The 13792-nt window shown below is 41.9% G+C and overlaps 1 protein-coding gene across 1 annotated transcript in view; it reads right to left on the reverse strand.

Moving 5' to 3' along the window:
- The window catches only part of pdk3a (pyruvate dehydrogenase kinase, isozyme 3a), a 38344-nt gene that overhangs the window by 15108 nt on the left and 9444 nt on the right, over positions 1-13792 (reverse strand). Inside the window, exon 2 of the mRNA XM_055644545.1 lies at positions 3875-4016. Within this exon, the coding sequence (XP_055500520.1) occupies positions 3875-4016 (142 nt within the window). The remainder of the gene's footprint in view (positions 1-3874; positions 4017-13792) is intronic.

Raw genomic sequence — 13792 nt, forward strand, 5'->3', positions numbered from 1 at the left:
AGAGCAAAGTGCATTATGGTAGGATCATTCAGAAGCCTGATAACAGAGGGGAAGAAGCTGTTCCTGAGTCTGGTGGTGCGTGGTTTCAACCGTCTGTACCTTTTGCCAGAAAGGAGTAGAGAGGAGGAGGAGGAATGACCGTGGTGAGCCTATTAGACACGATACTTGCTAGTTATTTTCAGCCATTGTCTTTGAGTCACACCAGTCATCAAATGCAAATTAAATTGTATAAATGGCCACTTCTTAGTGTTTGATTGCATTGGCTGTTTTTCTGATACAGCGTGAAGTGTTAATGGAGTTAATGTGGGAAGTCTGATGTGTGTGCTACATCGACGACTCGGTGCAACTTCTTGCTGTCTTGGGCAGAGCTGGTCCCAAACCTGGCTGTGATTAACTCAGCATTATGTTTTCTATGGTACATCCATAGAAATATCAAAGAGTCATTGGAGACACGCCAAATGTTCTGTCTCCTAAAGAAATAGAGGTGTGGAGAGGGGGGGGGAGTTCTTCTTGGTCACATCTATGTGGTTTCACTACCTCAATGAATAGCGACCAGGGGCTCTAATATTTGTCATGACGAAGTGCTTTGAGAGGTTGATTAGTGCATATCAACTCTGACCTTAGCAAGAACGTGAACCCACTACAATTTGCCTACTGCCACACTAGATCAACTGTGGATGCGATCTCATTAGTTCTTCACTCTGCACCAGACCACTTAGACCATAAAAACACATACGTCAGGCTATTGCTCGACTACAGCATGCCGGTCATCATCCCCTCCAAACTTGTTACCAAGCTCAGGGAACTGGGTCTTCATGCATCTCTTTGCAATTGGATGCTTGACTTCCTTACTAACAAAACACAATCGATACGAATTGGCAAAAACATTTCCTCCTCGATAACCATCACCACCAAAGATCCTATAGCGAGCAAGATAGTCCACTCGACGAAAAAGACGTAGTACGGTCATGGGCAAATTCATGGGTACATTTCGGCCCCATTTCCGTAACTGGCTTCCGTCTCCACCATCTTTGTCCACCATAGCAAAGATACTAGTGCGGAGACAGAAGCCGGTTACGGAAACATCCTCGAAAAATCAAACATCTTTGGCAAAAATCTTCTCCTCATTTTCTTTCTGCCTCTCTGCCACAATAAAAAGCAAAAATATGCCTATGTTCCTTCCACAGCGAGTGGGAAGTCTGGCCCGGATCAGCATGGCTGGGACGCCAGGGTAAAGTTGCGGGGAGGTTTGCAATGTATTTTTATGTAATGTTGTCCCTTGTCTGGGCCTTGTGTCCGAAATAAAGTTTATCATTATATATACAAATCTGGAGAAATATATATGTGTGTGTTATATGATTATATACATCTATATCACATTCATATATGTGTGTATGTGTGTTTGTTCCTAAAGAATCTAATCAGTTGTATGGTCGCTGAATAAAACCATCCTTAAGTTATACATCGTTTTTTAATCTAGCTCAAAACAAATTTTATTTTGTTAAATACTTCATTTAGATAACCCCACCACTACAGACAGATCTCATTCCTGTTCCCCCGCAACGCTGATTACACTGTGAGAGGGATATACAAAGTCGGGTCGGGTTACTGAAATGGACGAAGAAATGGCCCACGTTCAGCTCTGTTGCGTACCACACGTCAGCCCATTGGATTTAGCAGGAGTGGACTATCTTGTTCGCTATAGGATCTTTGATCACCACAGAGATACCTCAAGGTTGTGTGCTCTGTCCACTATTCTACTCACTCATACCCATGCCTTTGTAGCCGGACACAGTTCCACCCCCATCTTAAAATTTGCTGACAACATCACCATTGTTGTACGAATTATGGGTAATGATGAGTCAGAATATAGGAGGGAGATCCGATTGAATGTTGCCAGAACTACAATTGGAGACTTTAAAAGAGGAAGTCCAAGGATCCTCAAATAGGTCTTCATCGATGGTCGGTGGTGGAAAGAATCAACAACTTTGTTCTCGGGCGTGCATTTCTCTCAAGACCGGTCTTTGACCCAGTGCATTGATGCAATCATAAAGCCCATCAAAGCCTCTACTTCCTGAGGAGGTTCAGTATGTTGATGAATGCTTTCTAAAATTACCACAGGAGTATGGTCGAGAGCACATTGGCTGGATGAATCACAGTCTGGTTTAGCAACTCAAAAGCCCGGGAATGAAGGAGAATACAAAAGGTAGTGGACGCGACGGTGCATTACAGGTACCAACCTCCACACCATCAAACGGATCTATAAGAGATGGTGCCACAAAGGCTGCCAGCATCAAGGACCCACATCACGTTAGCCACACTCTAATTTCACCCCTGCCATCAGGAAGTCTTAAAATCGTGACCTCCAGGTTCAGCCACAGCTACTTCCCAACAACCATAGACACAAAAACCTGGAGTAAGTCAGCGGGTCAGATGGCATCTCTGGAGAGAAGGAATAGGTGTTGTTTCGGGTCGAGATTCTCCTTCAGACTGAGAGTCAGGGGAAAGGGAAACGAGATATATAACAGGAGGGCTATTGAACATGACAAACACCAAACAGAAACATAGACCTTGTTTGCACTAGGAACCTCAGGCTTTTGTTTTGTTTTGCACTATATTGTGTTTTTTTTAATTTATTAAACCTTTTTTGTTTGTTTATTATTTTATCCATTAAGTATTGTGTTTACAAACCTGCTGTACTGCTGCAAGAAGTACATTGTTCAGTTTGCGGTACATATGACGAAAACTCTTAACTCTCACTTGACTCTAGCTTATCTCATCTCCAAAGTTAACACAGATGAGATAACCAAACAGCTCGAGGCAGGCACAATGTTACCAAAATAAACAAGAGGATGTGATATGGAGAAAGTGGCCACATTGTGACTAGATAACGAAGGGAAAAATGCAATGGCAGTGATATGGGTGGAGTGGGTAATCATTATAAAAAGCTCAGTTAAGGTTCTTTTGCTATATTTGCGACAAAGGTTCAGTGAACCCAGATGTCATTATGACCAACCTAATGGCATGGGCTGAATACGTGAATAGAAATGCTTCACCTACCATTGAAACATTGGTAGATGATTCTAGCAATTTTACACTTTTATTATTTATCCATTTTCTTTAAATTGTTACTAAATCTCCTTTCACAACCTTTCAAAATCAGTAGGAAAGAACTGCAGATGTTAGTTTAAATCGAAGGTATACACAAAATGCTGGAGTAACTCAGCGGGACAGGCAGCATCTCTGGAGAGAGGAAATGGGTGACATCTCGGATCGAGACCTTTCTTCAGACTGAGTTACTCCAGCATTTTGTGTCTACCTTTCAAAATCAGTGTTCTTTTGTTACCAACACTTCCACCACTGGAAAAACAATAATTTTGAACACCCCTAATGTTTCCGGTGTAGTATGTGCCAGATCCCAACAACAAAAATATAACTGTTCCAGTTTTGTTTGTTTGCTAGAGGTACCATCGCTAAAAATCATGCTTACAAACCTAGGTATTAATCGCTTGCCATATTTTTACTCTTGAGGGACAGAAAGATGACCAATGTATACGGTTAATATTGATCATTCTGGAACAATATCATGCTAGAATCGCATAGAAGGAAGGTAAAGAGGAACCTTCATTAAAGTATTTGTTTAAGGTAACAAAGTGGAATTTCTGTCATCTAAAGATAATAAGTACACTCAATTGCTTCCAAATGTTTAATTTGTACTAAAACTAGTACAAGAACACATCTTCACTATGACCACAATATTTTCCATTCAGCACACTTAAGTTTCCATTAGTTTGCATGCCAGTAATCTTGCTATATTGTCACACATTACAAGCTGACATAAAAGGTTTTTCTTTTACAAATACTGTTTACTTACCACGTCTGAACAAGCTGCACTGAAGGTCTGCTCAGCAGGTTATCAGGAAGCAAGTTCACTTCCCTCATTGTATTAGCCAATCGTACTGGTAGTTCCTTTCGCAAGAACATAAAAGAGGTCTTCTCGCATGCATTTTCACGACCTAATGACAGCAAAAAAAAAAGTTATTAAATATTCTACATAGCAGATGCTGGCTACATGCAGTGTACTAAATGGCTAAAAGTATATACATATATTTATTGTCTTTTCCTCCACCAAGGAAGCACCGTGGCGCAACTGGTAGAGCTGCTGCCTCACAGCGCCAAAGACCCGGGATTAATCTTGACCTTAGACGCTGTATGCGTGGGGTTTGCATGTCCTCCCCGTGACTGCATGAGTTTCCTCCGAGTGCTCAGGTGTCCTCCCACATCCCAATGACGTACGGGTTTGTAGGTTAATTGGTCTCTGTAAGTTGCCCCTAATGTGTAGGAAATTGTTGAGAAAGTGGGATAACATAGAACTACTGTGAATGGATGATCAATGGTCAGTATGGACTTGCTGAGCCAAAGGATCTGTTACAATGTTGAAACTCTAAACTAAATATTAAAAAGTCATAGCATAGCATGCTTTATTTAGGAGGCACATTTTATTGTTTTTTAATGTACAAAATAAGATTCTTTACAAATTTCATTCGGAAGTTAATGTTTTCATCAAAATGTAAATCCATTTATTCACTGTAAACAAACTAGCACAGTATTTATTTTTCAATGTGGATTTAGAACAATTCATTTTAGGATTGTTAAATATAAATATCAGTCGAGGAAAAAAGATGTACAGGTATAAGAATTTTCAGCATTTGGCTGATCAATAAAGAATATTTAACATAAAGCAAAATTATATTGTTAACTTGGAAGATGTCACTTTAATTTGTACAACTCCCTAGTTAAGCTGCACCTACAGACACTCCCTGACACGTTAAGAGTTACATTCTGTAAACCCTTATGCAAGTCAAATTTTACGCGTCACAATCACCTAAAAAACAGGTAGAAACAAAGAACTGCAGATGTTGGTTAATACACAAAACACGAAGTGCTGGAGTAAAGGGCTCAAAAACCGTCAAGTAGTATGACACAGCCACATCACAGCCGCGTCAAGGTACGATACTCGGCATCACCATGCGTCACCATGCATCAACAATTTCCACGCGTCACCATAGGACAGGCACGCGTCCCCATGCGTCGCCATAGGACGGCATGCAACAGCATACGAGAGCATAGAACAGCACCTGTGACGTCACATCCATCAAGAGGCATCAATGTATGTCCACCCGCGACACGATATGGCAAGACACGACAGGTTGCGTCATCTGGGGCAATATCACGATGCATCATGATGCATCGTTGTCGTATAGTGACACATGGTGACGCACAATAAATTAGCACAGGCAATGACATTGCGACACCACGCGTCACTCGTACATCATAGTGCGAAAGGGCACACGACAAGATAAGGCACGCAGGTGTCGCGCGAGGATTTTGAACGTTCCAAAATCCTGGGGCGGCAGGGATCACGCGCGTCACTACATGCGTCACGACCCGACCACAACGCGACAACCTCTTTTCAGGCTGTCGCCGAAAATGTTGCTCAATTGGGACAGGCCCTTTACTCAGCAAGTCAGGCAGCATATCTGAATAATATGGATAGATACCATTCTGGGTTTGGACTTATTCAGTACTCTGAGTTACTCCAACACTTCGCCATTCGTCATCGTTGCTGCATTGCCCGGTTGATGCAGCTATTGTTGCGGTTCACGTTGTAGCCTCCGACCGACAGCACTTTCTTTAGGCCACCACAAGATGCGCTTGGCCACTGTGAGGCTCCCTCCCCTCACCACCTGCCTCTTCTTTCTGTCGGCCGTCATTTTGTTCACTCCCACCTCCATTGCCGCCTCTTCCTCCCATCGCTGGGCAACTCAGCCGGGAGTTACTTCCAGCACCTCTCTCGTTCTTGTTCGACTTCCCAGTATCACGCTGATGATCACGCCGAACCTAGAAGAGCAGCGAGCCCTGACGACGCTTTCATATCTATGAAGCGGACGGAAAGTCCTCAGCATCCTCCCATTGCAATAACATAGGTAATGGGACTCGCTATTGTGAATTGTCTATGGAGCTCACCTATTATGTAAGTCATGGAATGCTTGGATTTCAGTTTCAGTCATTGATAGAAAAAATATTCCATCTTCAAATTTTGTGTAGGGAAGAGCCAAGGTTGTCTAGTCGACTGCTTTCAAGGGGATGACTAATCAGTATCAGTTATTGAAGCATTTGAGCAGTTAGGGGTCATACTACAATAAATTAATTTACAATTTATCCTGATATATGTCAACTAATGTAGGTATAACCCTCATTCGTCAGTAGTTTAGAATGCACACAGCACACATTCCTCAAGGGTAAGATGACATTTGCAATATGATCAGACTATAAATTCCACGCTGCACTGAAGGTCAATGCTTCACAGCAAATTTGTTTACATCCACTAAAGCACAGTGTTTGTTGCAAACTGATATCATATCCAGCGAGTTTTGTGGACGTTTTTCCATTGGATTTGCCAAACATATTTGCAAAACAAAATATATTATCCAACAGATTGGACATTTGTACTGTAAGTAATGATTATAATCTTCCAGTAAACTATTTCCTTCCTTTATAAATGGCTGTAAAAAATAACATGTACTGAGTATTCTGAATAATATGATATAGAATTGTAAGTACATTACCTTTTAGTTAAAGCGAATATGCAGCTCTAATTCAAGTGTAGAGCGTTCATCAAATTAAGCTTCCTTATTTTTCAGTATGTCCTAATATAACTTTAGATTTCTTGCTGCAGGCACAGCCTTTCTCGTCAAGTAAAACTGTTCTCAGGAACCAGGAAACAAATCAGGAATACAAATCTATCTCGCTTTACTGCCAAACATTCAATGACAGATGGTGTTATGACAGTACGGGTGAGTTTGACATAGCTAATAGCAATCTTGTGCGTTTGATAAATCACGAGTGCTCTACAAAGAAGGTATAAAGAGATTGCTTTGTACCATGAATATTTTCTTAGTGCCTTATCCAATATTCTTTCTGCAATTATGGAGTGTATCTAGACTTTTCAGAAAACCTTTGATAAGGTCCCGCAAGGGAGACTGGTGACTAAAATTAGAGCACATGGTATTGGGGGTAGGGTGTTGACGTGGATATAAAATTGGTTGGCAGACAGTAGGAATGAACGGGTCCTTTTAAGAATGACAGGCAGTGGAGAGTGGAGTGCCGCTAGGCTCAGTGTTGGGGCCGCAACTGTTTACCATATATATTAATGATTTGGAAGAGGGAATTAGGAGCAACACTATCAAGTTTGCGGATGCCACAAAGCTGGGTGGCCTGGACAGTTTGGGAGTGAGTGGGCAGATGCGTGGAAGATGCAGTATAATAGATAAATGTGAGGTTATCCACTTTGGCGGCAAAAACAAGGGGGCATATTATTATCTCAATGGGATTAGGTTAGGTAAGGGGGGGGTACAGCGAGACCTGGGTGTCCTTGTACACCAGTCACTGAAAGTTGGCGTGCAGGTACAGCAAGCAGTGCAGAAAGCTAATGGAATGTTGGCCTTCAAAACAAGAGGATTTCAGTACAGGAATAAAGAGGTTCTTCTGCAGTTGTATAGGGCTCTGGTAAGACCACATCTGGAGTATTGTGTACAGTTTTAGTCTCCTAATTTGAGGAAGGACATCCTTGTGATTGAGGCAGCGCAGCGTAGGTTCACGAGATTGATCCCTTGGATGGCGGGGCTGTCAAACGAGGAAAGATTGAAAAGACTAGGCTTGTATTCACTTGAGTTTAGAAGGATGGGGGGGGGGGGGGGGATCTTATAGAAACATATAAAATTATAAAAGGACTGGACAAGCTAGATGCAGGAAAAATGTTCCCAATGTTGGGTGAGTCCAGAACCAGGGGCCACAGTCTTAGAACAAAGGGGAGGCCATTTAAGACAGAGGTGAGAAAACACTTTTTCCCCAGTTGTGAATTTGTGGAATTCCCTGCCACAGAGTACAATGGAGGCCAATCACTGGATGGATTTAAGAGAGAGATAGATACTCTAGGGGCTAGTGGAATCAAGGGATATGGGGAGAAGGCAGGCATGGGTTATTGATTGGGGACGATCAGCCATGATCACAATGAATGATGAGTGCTGGATCGAAGGGCCAAATGGCCTCCTCCTGCACCTAATTTCTATGTTTCTCTATGTTTCTAATTACAACATTGAGAAAAATAATGATCATTAATCTCACTTTAAATTTACTTTATCTTTAGTTGTGTGCCATCCAGGCAAATCATACCCTGTGCATACCCTGTATATACCCCACATATACACAGGGTATGATTTACTGGGATAGCACACAAAATCAAAGGTTTTCACTTATCTCGGAACAGGTGTCAATAATAAACTGATAGCAAAATATAGAAAATTATTTTTAACTTGAATATACTTTTAAAGTATTTGATTAGCAGTACAGCACAAAAGATATACAAGGTGTAATGTGAATCTTAATTCCTCCTTATCGAGTACAAATGTTGCTGTAGGTATAACAGCAATTGCAAAATAATTAATTTAACCAAAACTAGCAGGGATGAGAGAAGTGTTAATGCTGAAAAACCTTTTCTTTGTAGAAACAAAGAACTGCAGATACTGATTAATACACAAAATGACACTAAGTGATGAAGTAATCAGCGAGTCAGGTGGCATCCCTGGAGAACATGTTGGGGACATTTTGGGTCATGCTGCCAGACCCATTTAGTTACTCGGGCATTTATGACCTTACACTTAGCAGTGTTTTCAAGACAGCATTCTAAATCAACAAGTTACTGATCCGTTAAGGAGAGTAGCGTAATTTGGCCTTGTTCTGGTCTTAGAATTTGTCATTTAAGCAGGAGTTACTAAGAATCAGAAAGGAAAAGGTGCAAGAATGAGCCTGAGATCTGGAGAGGGGTTGTACAGTGATATAATATGCACGTAGAGAAGACCATTTCGCTCAGATAAATAAAATCAGTTGTTGGGAAAAACCTAGATAATGAAAATGGGCAAAGAATGGGAGTGCATAAGAATAGCAGAGATCAGAGAGCATTGCATTTACAGGCTAAGAGGACACAGTGGTGAAGATAATTAGGAAGCAGCATACAAAGCCAATTGTTATAATCCATGGTAAACATTAGAAGACAGAAATAAAGTTTTTATTTACATGAATACTATACAAGACATATACTGCAAGGGGGAGAGGGGGGGGGGGGGTGAGAGGGGGAGGGAGTTAGAGTGCTGGAGTGCCTCTCCCCCCCGGAGTAGCCCGTCCTGCCTTGCGAGTGCATTGTGACGTCACTCAGATTTTCTTTCCTGAAATGGGTGAGTTTGAAGAAATGTGCTGTTTTTTAAATTTCAACGATTAATAACTTTGGAAATATAGGTGGAAATACAACGGGAAGATGTTTATCTCCATCACGGGGAAAATGTGAGTAGGATGTGTGAAAATGGGAAGGTTGCGGCCTAGCGTTTGGAAGAAGATAAGGATTATCCAGATTGACACAGAGCAGAAATAAGACGACAACTTTTAGTTATCTAGAGATAGACCATGGTGCATAGGAAAAATAATGAGATGAAGCAAAATAAATAAATATGTTTTTACAAAGAAAAATATCAGATATGTCCCTGTGTTTTCTTGCCTTTTTTTGTGACATTTTTCAAGCAGGATTTCATCAAATCCTTAGGCTAATTTATACCAGAAAGATCACATTAATTTCACAATTAAATAACTCTAGATCAGCCAAATTCTGATTCTGTTTATGATTTTTATCATTTATCACCTGATTTGATGGTTTTCTGATGCCTAAAGTTTTTGCAGCAAAACATGAGTAGTAGTGCCCCTTTGGGCATGTGTGATTTAAAAGCAATGTAACTGTTTTTAAATGGTTTGTTTCTTTTTAATTGTTTATATTTTGTGTTTAAACTTTCCATTGAAATACTTTATAATGAATAGAAATTAAAATCATGAAATAAAAATCTAGTTTGCTCACCTATTTTATCGATGTCTAATTCTGTTGTCCCTCCCGTTTTCTGACCTCGTCAATGTTATAGTGTTTTTTCTGCACTCGTCACGATCTTTTAAAAAATTCGAACATGATTGTAATGACCCTGAACTGAACTACGGGTCTCGTGGTGGGTTACGTGTTGACATTTTGCAAGGGAGCTTAGAAATTATTATAAGAGACAATATCCACATGGTCACATTGTGAGCAATCTGAGCTCTGAAGAATGCTGTGTTCACTTTTTTTTTGCTTGGAATCATTGGTTAGTAAAAATCTTTTTGTACTTTTTCATTCTTTTCTCGTAAATGTTGCTTCTAGTTTACTATAGAAATGTTTAAATTCCTTTACACTTTCATTGCTTGTTGCTTTTAAATGCAGAGCATTTGAAGTGCTTGTGTCTGTTTTCTTCATCAAAATAAATGTGAAAGGTCAAACTTTAAATACAGTGCATTCCTTCCTTGCGTTTATGTGTGTTTCAATGATCTAAATATATGAGCAATTAAATATGAGATACAAGTGATGACATGAGGGACTACTATGAAAAATAATGATATTCATACATTAATTTGAGGTTAAAAAGTCAGGGATTTCCTTTATTGGTAATACAAAGTCTTATAAACAAACAAATATTGATAACATACCATGGAGCACAATAAAATTTTAAGACTAGATAAAATGTTACATTTTCAATAACAAATCTTTTAAAAATCTAAAACTTTTATATAATCAGAATAAATTGAACTTTAACATTTCAACTACCATACCACAATGAGGTTCATAAAACACTTTTAAATAAACTTAAACTGGAATGACACCGCATCACGTGCTGTTGTTTACATACCTTTTTTTCCCTCAATGAGCCAATGAAAATGACCGGTCAGCAAAGGCGATTAACTAAGACTACCTACGACCCCACTACGACTGGACCTATGACTACAAAAGTATTGATTTTTTTCCATGGCGATCAACATGTTGAAAAATTTTCGGCGACCTTACTGAGGCCACGACTAGTTCCCAGAATGCGGGAACTCCGCCCGACCATGAAGGAGACGACCTGCGACCATGTGGCGAGGGCAGAGTCTCCTGCATTTGCCAAAGAAGTCACCTAAGTGGGACAACCCTTAAAGTGTGTGCACTGTAGCAAAGCGAATTGAAAGTGATCTGGACCCAGCCATGTCTCATTGAAAGTATGCTCCTGTCTACACAGATGCTTTTGGTTTCGGGCAAATTTTGGTTTTGAGTAAATTAACATCGAATTCGATTGAAAGGTTACTATAAGTGCTGGTGCAGCAGTGGGTGCAGCAGCATCTATGGAGCAAAGGAAATAGGTAACGTTTCGGGCTGAAACCATTCTTCAGACTGAAAGGAGTAAGCTATTTAGAACGGAGACGAGGAAACACTTTTTCTCACAGAGAGTGGCGAGTCTGTGGAATTCTCTGCCTCAGAAGGCGGTGGAGGCAGGTTCTCTGGATGCTTTCAAGAGAGAGCTAGATAGGGCTCTTAAAAATAGCGGAGTCAGGGGATATGGGGAGAAGGCAGGAACGGGGTACTGATTGGGGATGATCAGCCATGATCAAATTGAATGGCGATGCTGGTTCGAAGGGCTGAGTGGCCTACTCCTGCACCTATTGTCTATGTAAATTATGGCGTGGCAGCTTGGCCTGGAAGCGGCCAGGGAGGTGGTTCGAACCATGGGTGGCATCAACAGCCTGGCATGGCAGTGAGTATGTATGACCGTCCACCATAACCGAAATCAGTTATAAAGAGGTCCAAAATAACATGGGTTTATCGTATTACTATGCAGCAGTATCTTAAAAAAAGTGAATTAAAATTTTGTTGGAATAGTAAAGAGAATATCACCCAAAACTCCCGAAAACCCATCAGATAATAATTAGGAATGAACAATGGTGATCTTTATTGTAATATCAATGTGGTAGAAAAGTTCAGAAGTTTTATTACAATTGCGCAGGGCTTTGGTGGTCAACTGCAAGGGCACTAAACACTTGTGATCTCAAAGTGAGAATGCAATTGGCTTGAAGTCACTGCAGAGAAGGTTCACTACAAATCCCTCTTGCCTGTATCTACATATTACCTGTCAGACTTTGTTCTGCCTCTCCCCCCTTCCAGCCTTTTTTTCTCCCCTCTCTACATTCAGTCTCAAGAAAGGTTGCGACCCAAGTCATATCCCATCCATATTCTCCATAGATGCTGCCTGTCCTGCTGAGTTAATCCAGTATTTTGTGTTCTTTTGTGTATTAACCAGCATCTGCAGTTCTTTATTTCTAATTCTTCACTAGTCATTCTTGCTCAGAAATAGTTGTCCTATGAGGAAAGGCACTAGCACTCCCCCTTCCTCTCCTGCCCCCCTCCCCCAATCCCTCCCTCTCCTCAACCCTCAGTCACTCCCTCCCTCCCTCCATAACTCCTCTCCCCTCCCTACCCCCTCCTATCCCTCTATCCCTCACCTCCCCCTATCCCCCCCACTATCCCTCCTCACCTGCCCCACTGCCTTCCTCTCCCTCTATTCCTAACCTCCCCCAATCCCCTTCTCCCTCTATTCCCCCTCCTCCCCCTCTCCTCCTACCCTCCCCCAACTCCTCCCTCACCTCTCCCCTACCCTCAGTAACTCTCACCCTCCCTCCATAATTCTACTCCCCTCCCCTCCCTACTCCCCTCCTCTCCCTTACTCCCCTCCTCTCCCTCCCACTCTCCCTCCCCAGGATCTCGAGGTTACCACTCCTCTTCCTTCTTGCGTGCCCCGGAGGAGCATCAGCCGTCGGCGCGGATCCTCGTCTTGGCCCGGAAGCACCGCAGCGCCGGCGTGTGGGCAGGGGAAGAGCTCGGAGAAAAGACGGGGGAAGAGCCATGAGGAAGAGGGGGGTATCATGGGGGAGGGGGGCAGGAGCCAGCGAGGGAGACCAGAGGGGAAGGGGCTGGAGCTGTGGGGTGTTGACACAGTGGTACGTTTGAGACTCATAGCGGGCGCTTCCGTTGGATGCTCTCCTCCGCCAGGATCAGATTCTCCGCTTTCCGCTTGGCGACATCTCCGCCGGGCTGCTTCCGATTCCTCCGAAAATTGTGTCCGCAGTCCCAGTAAAGACATTCCTCCAATTCGCATTTAGCCTCACTCTGACAATGGAAGAGACTTAGGACACAAAGGTCAGTGTGGGAATGGGAAGAATTATAAAGTGTTTAGCAACTGGGAGATCAGCTAGGTTCAGGCGGACTAAGTGAAGGTGTTCAGCGAAACGATCGCCCAGTCAACATCTCTGATCTTGAGAAAGCTTGAATTACGTCAACCCCGGTGGGTGAATCCTGAACTAGAGAGCATAGTTCCAGCATAAAGGACACCTAATTAACACAGAGATTAAATGGAATTTCTATATGCCAAAAAATGAGTAAGTCAATATTTTCAAGGATGAAGTGAAGGTACACAGATTTTTCGACAGGTAGGAAAGCTAAGTTCAATCAATTAACTTTCGTCTTTTCAATGGCAGAGGCTTAAGAGGTTGCATGACTTTTCCAGATTTCCCCAAGTCGTATTTGGTCATAAACCGTAAAACTGTCAAAAACAGAAAATGCTGGAAACATTCTGCAGATTTACGAGTTCCGATGAAGGGTCTTGAATCCAAGGTATTGGCATTGATTCTCTTCCATGGATTATCTCTGATCTGCTAGGCCTTTCCAACATACTCTGCTTTTATTTTATGGTCGGCAAACCAGGTGAAAAGCACGGATTAAAAAGTACAAAACTGACCTCCAAATTACAGACCAAGTGCCAATTCATTGGCATAGCCTCATCCACCTCCCCTTGTATTA

The sequence above is a fragment of the Leucoraja erinacea genome, chromosome 13 (genome assembly GCF_028641065.1).
Source record: "Leucoraja erinacea ecotype New England chromosome 13, Leri_hhj_1, whole genome shotgun sequence".
In the NCBI taxonomy this organism is placed as follows: Eukaryota; Metazoa; Chordata; class Chondrichthyes; order Rajiformes; family Rajidae; genus Leucoraja; species Leucoraja erinaceus.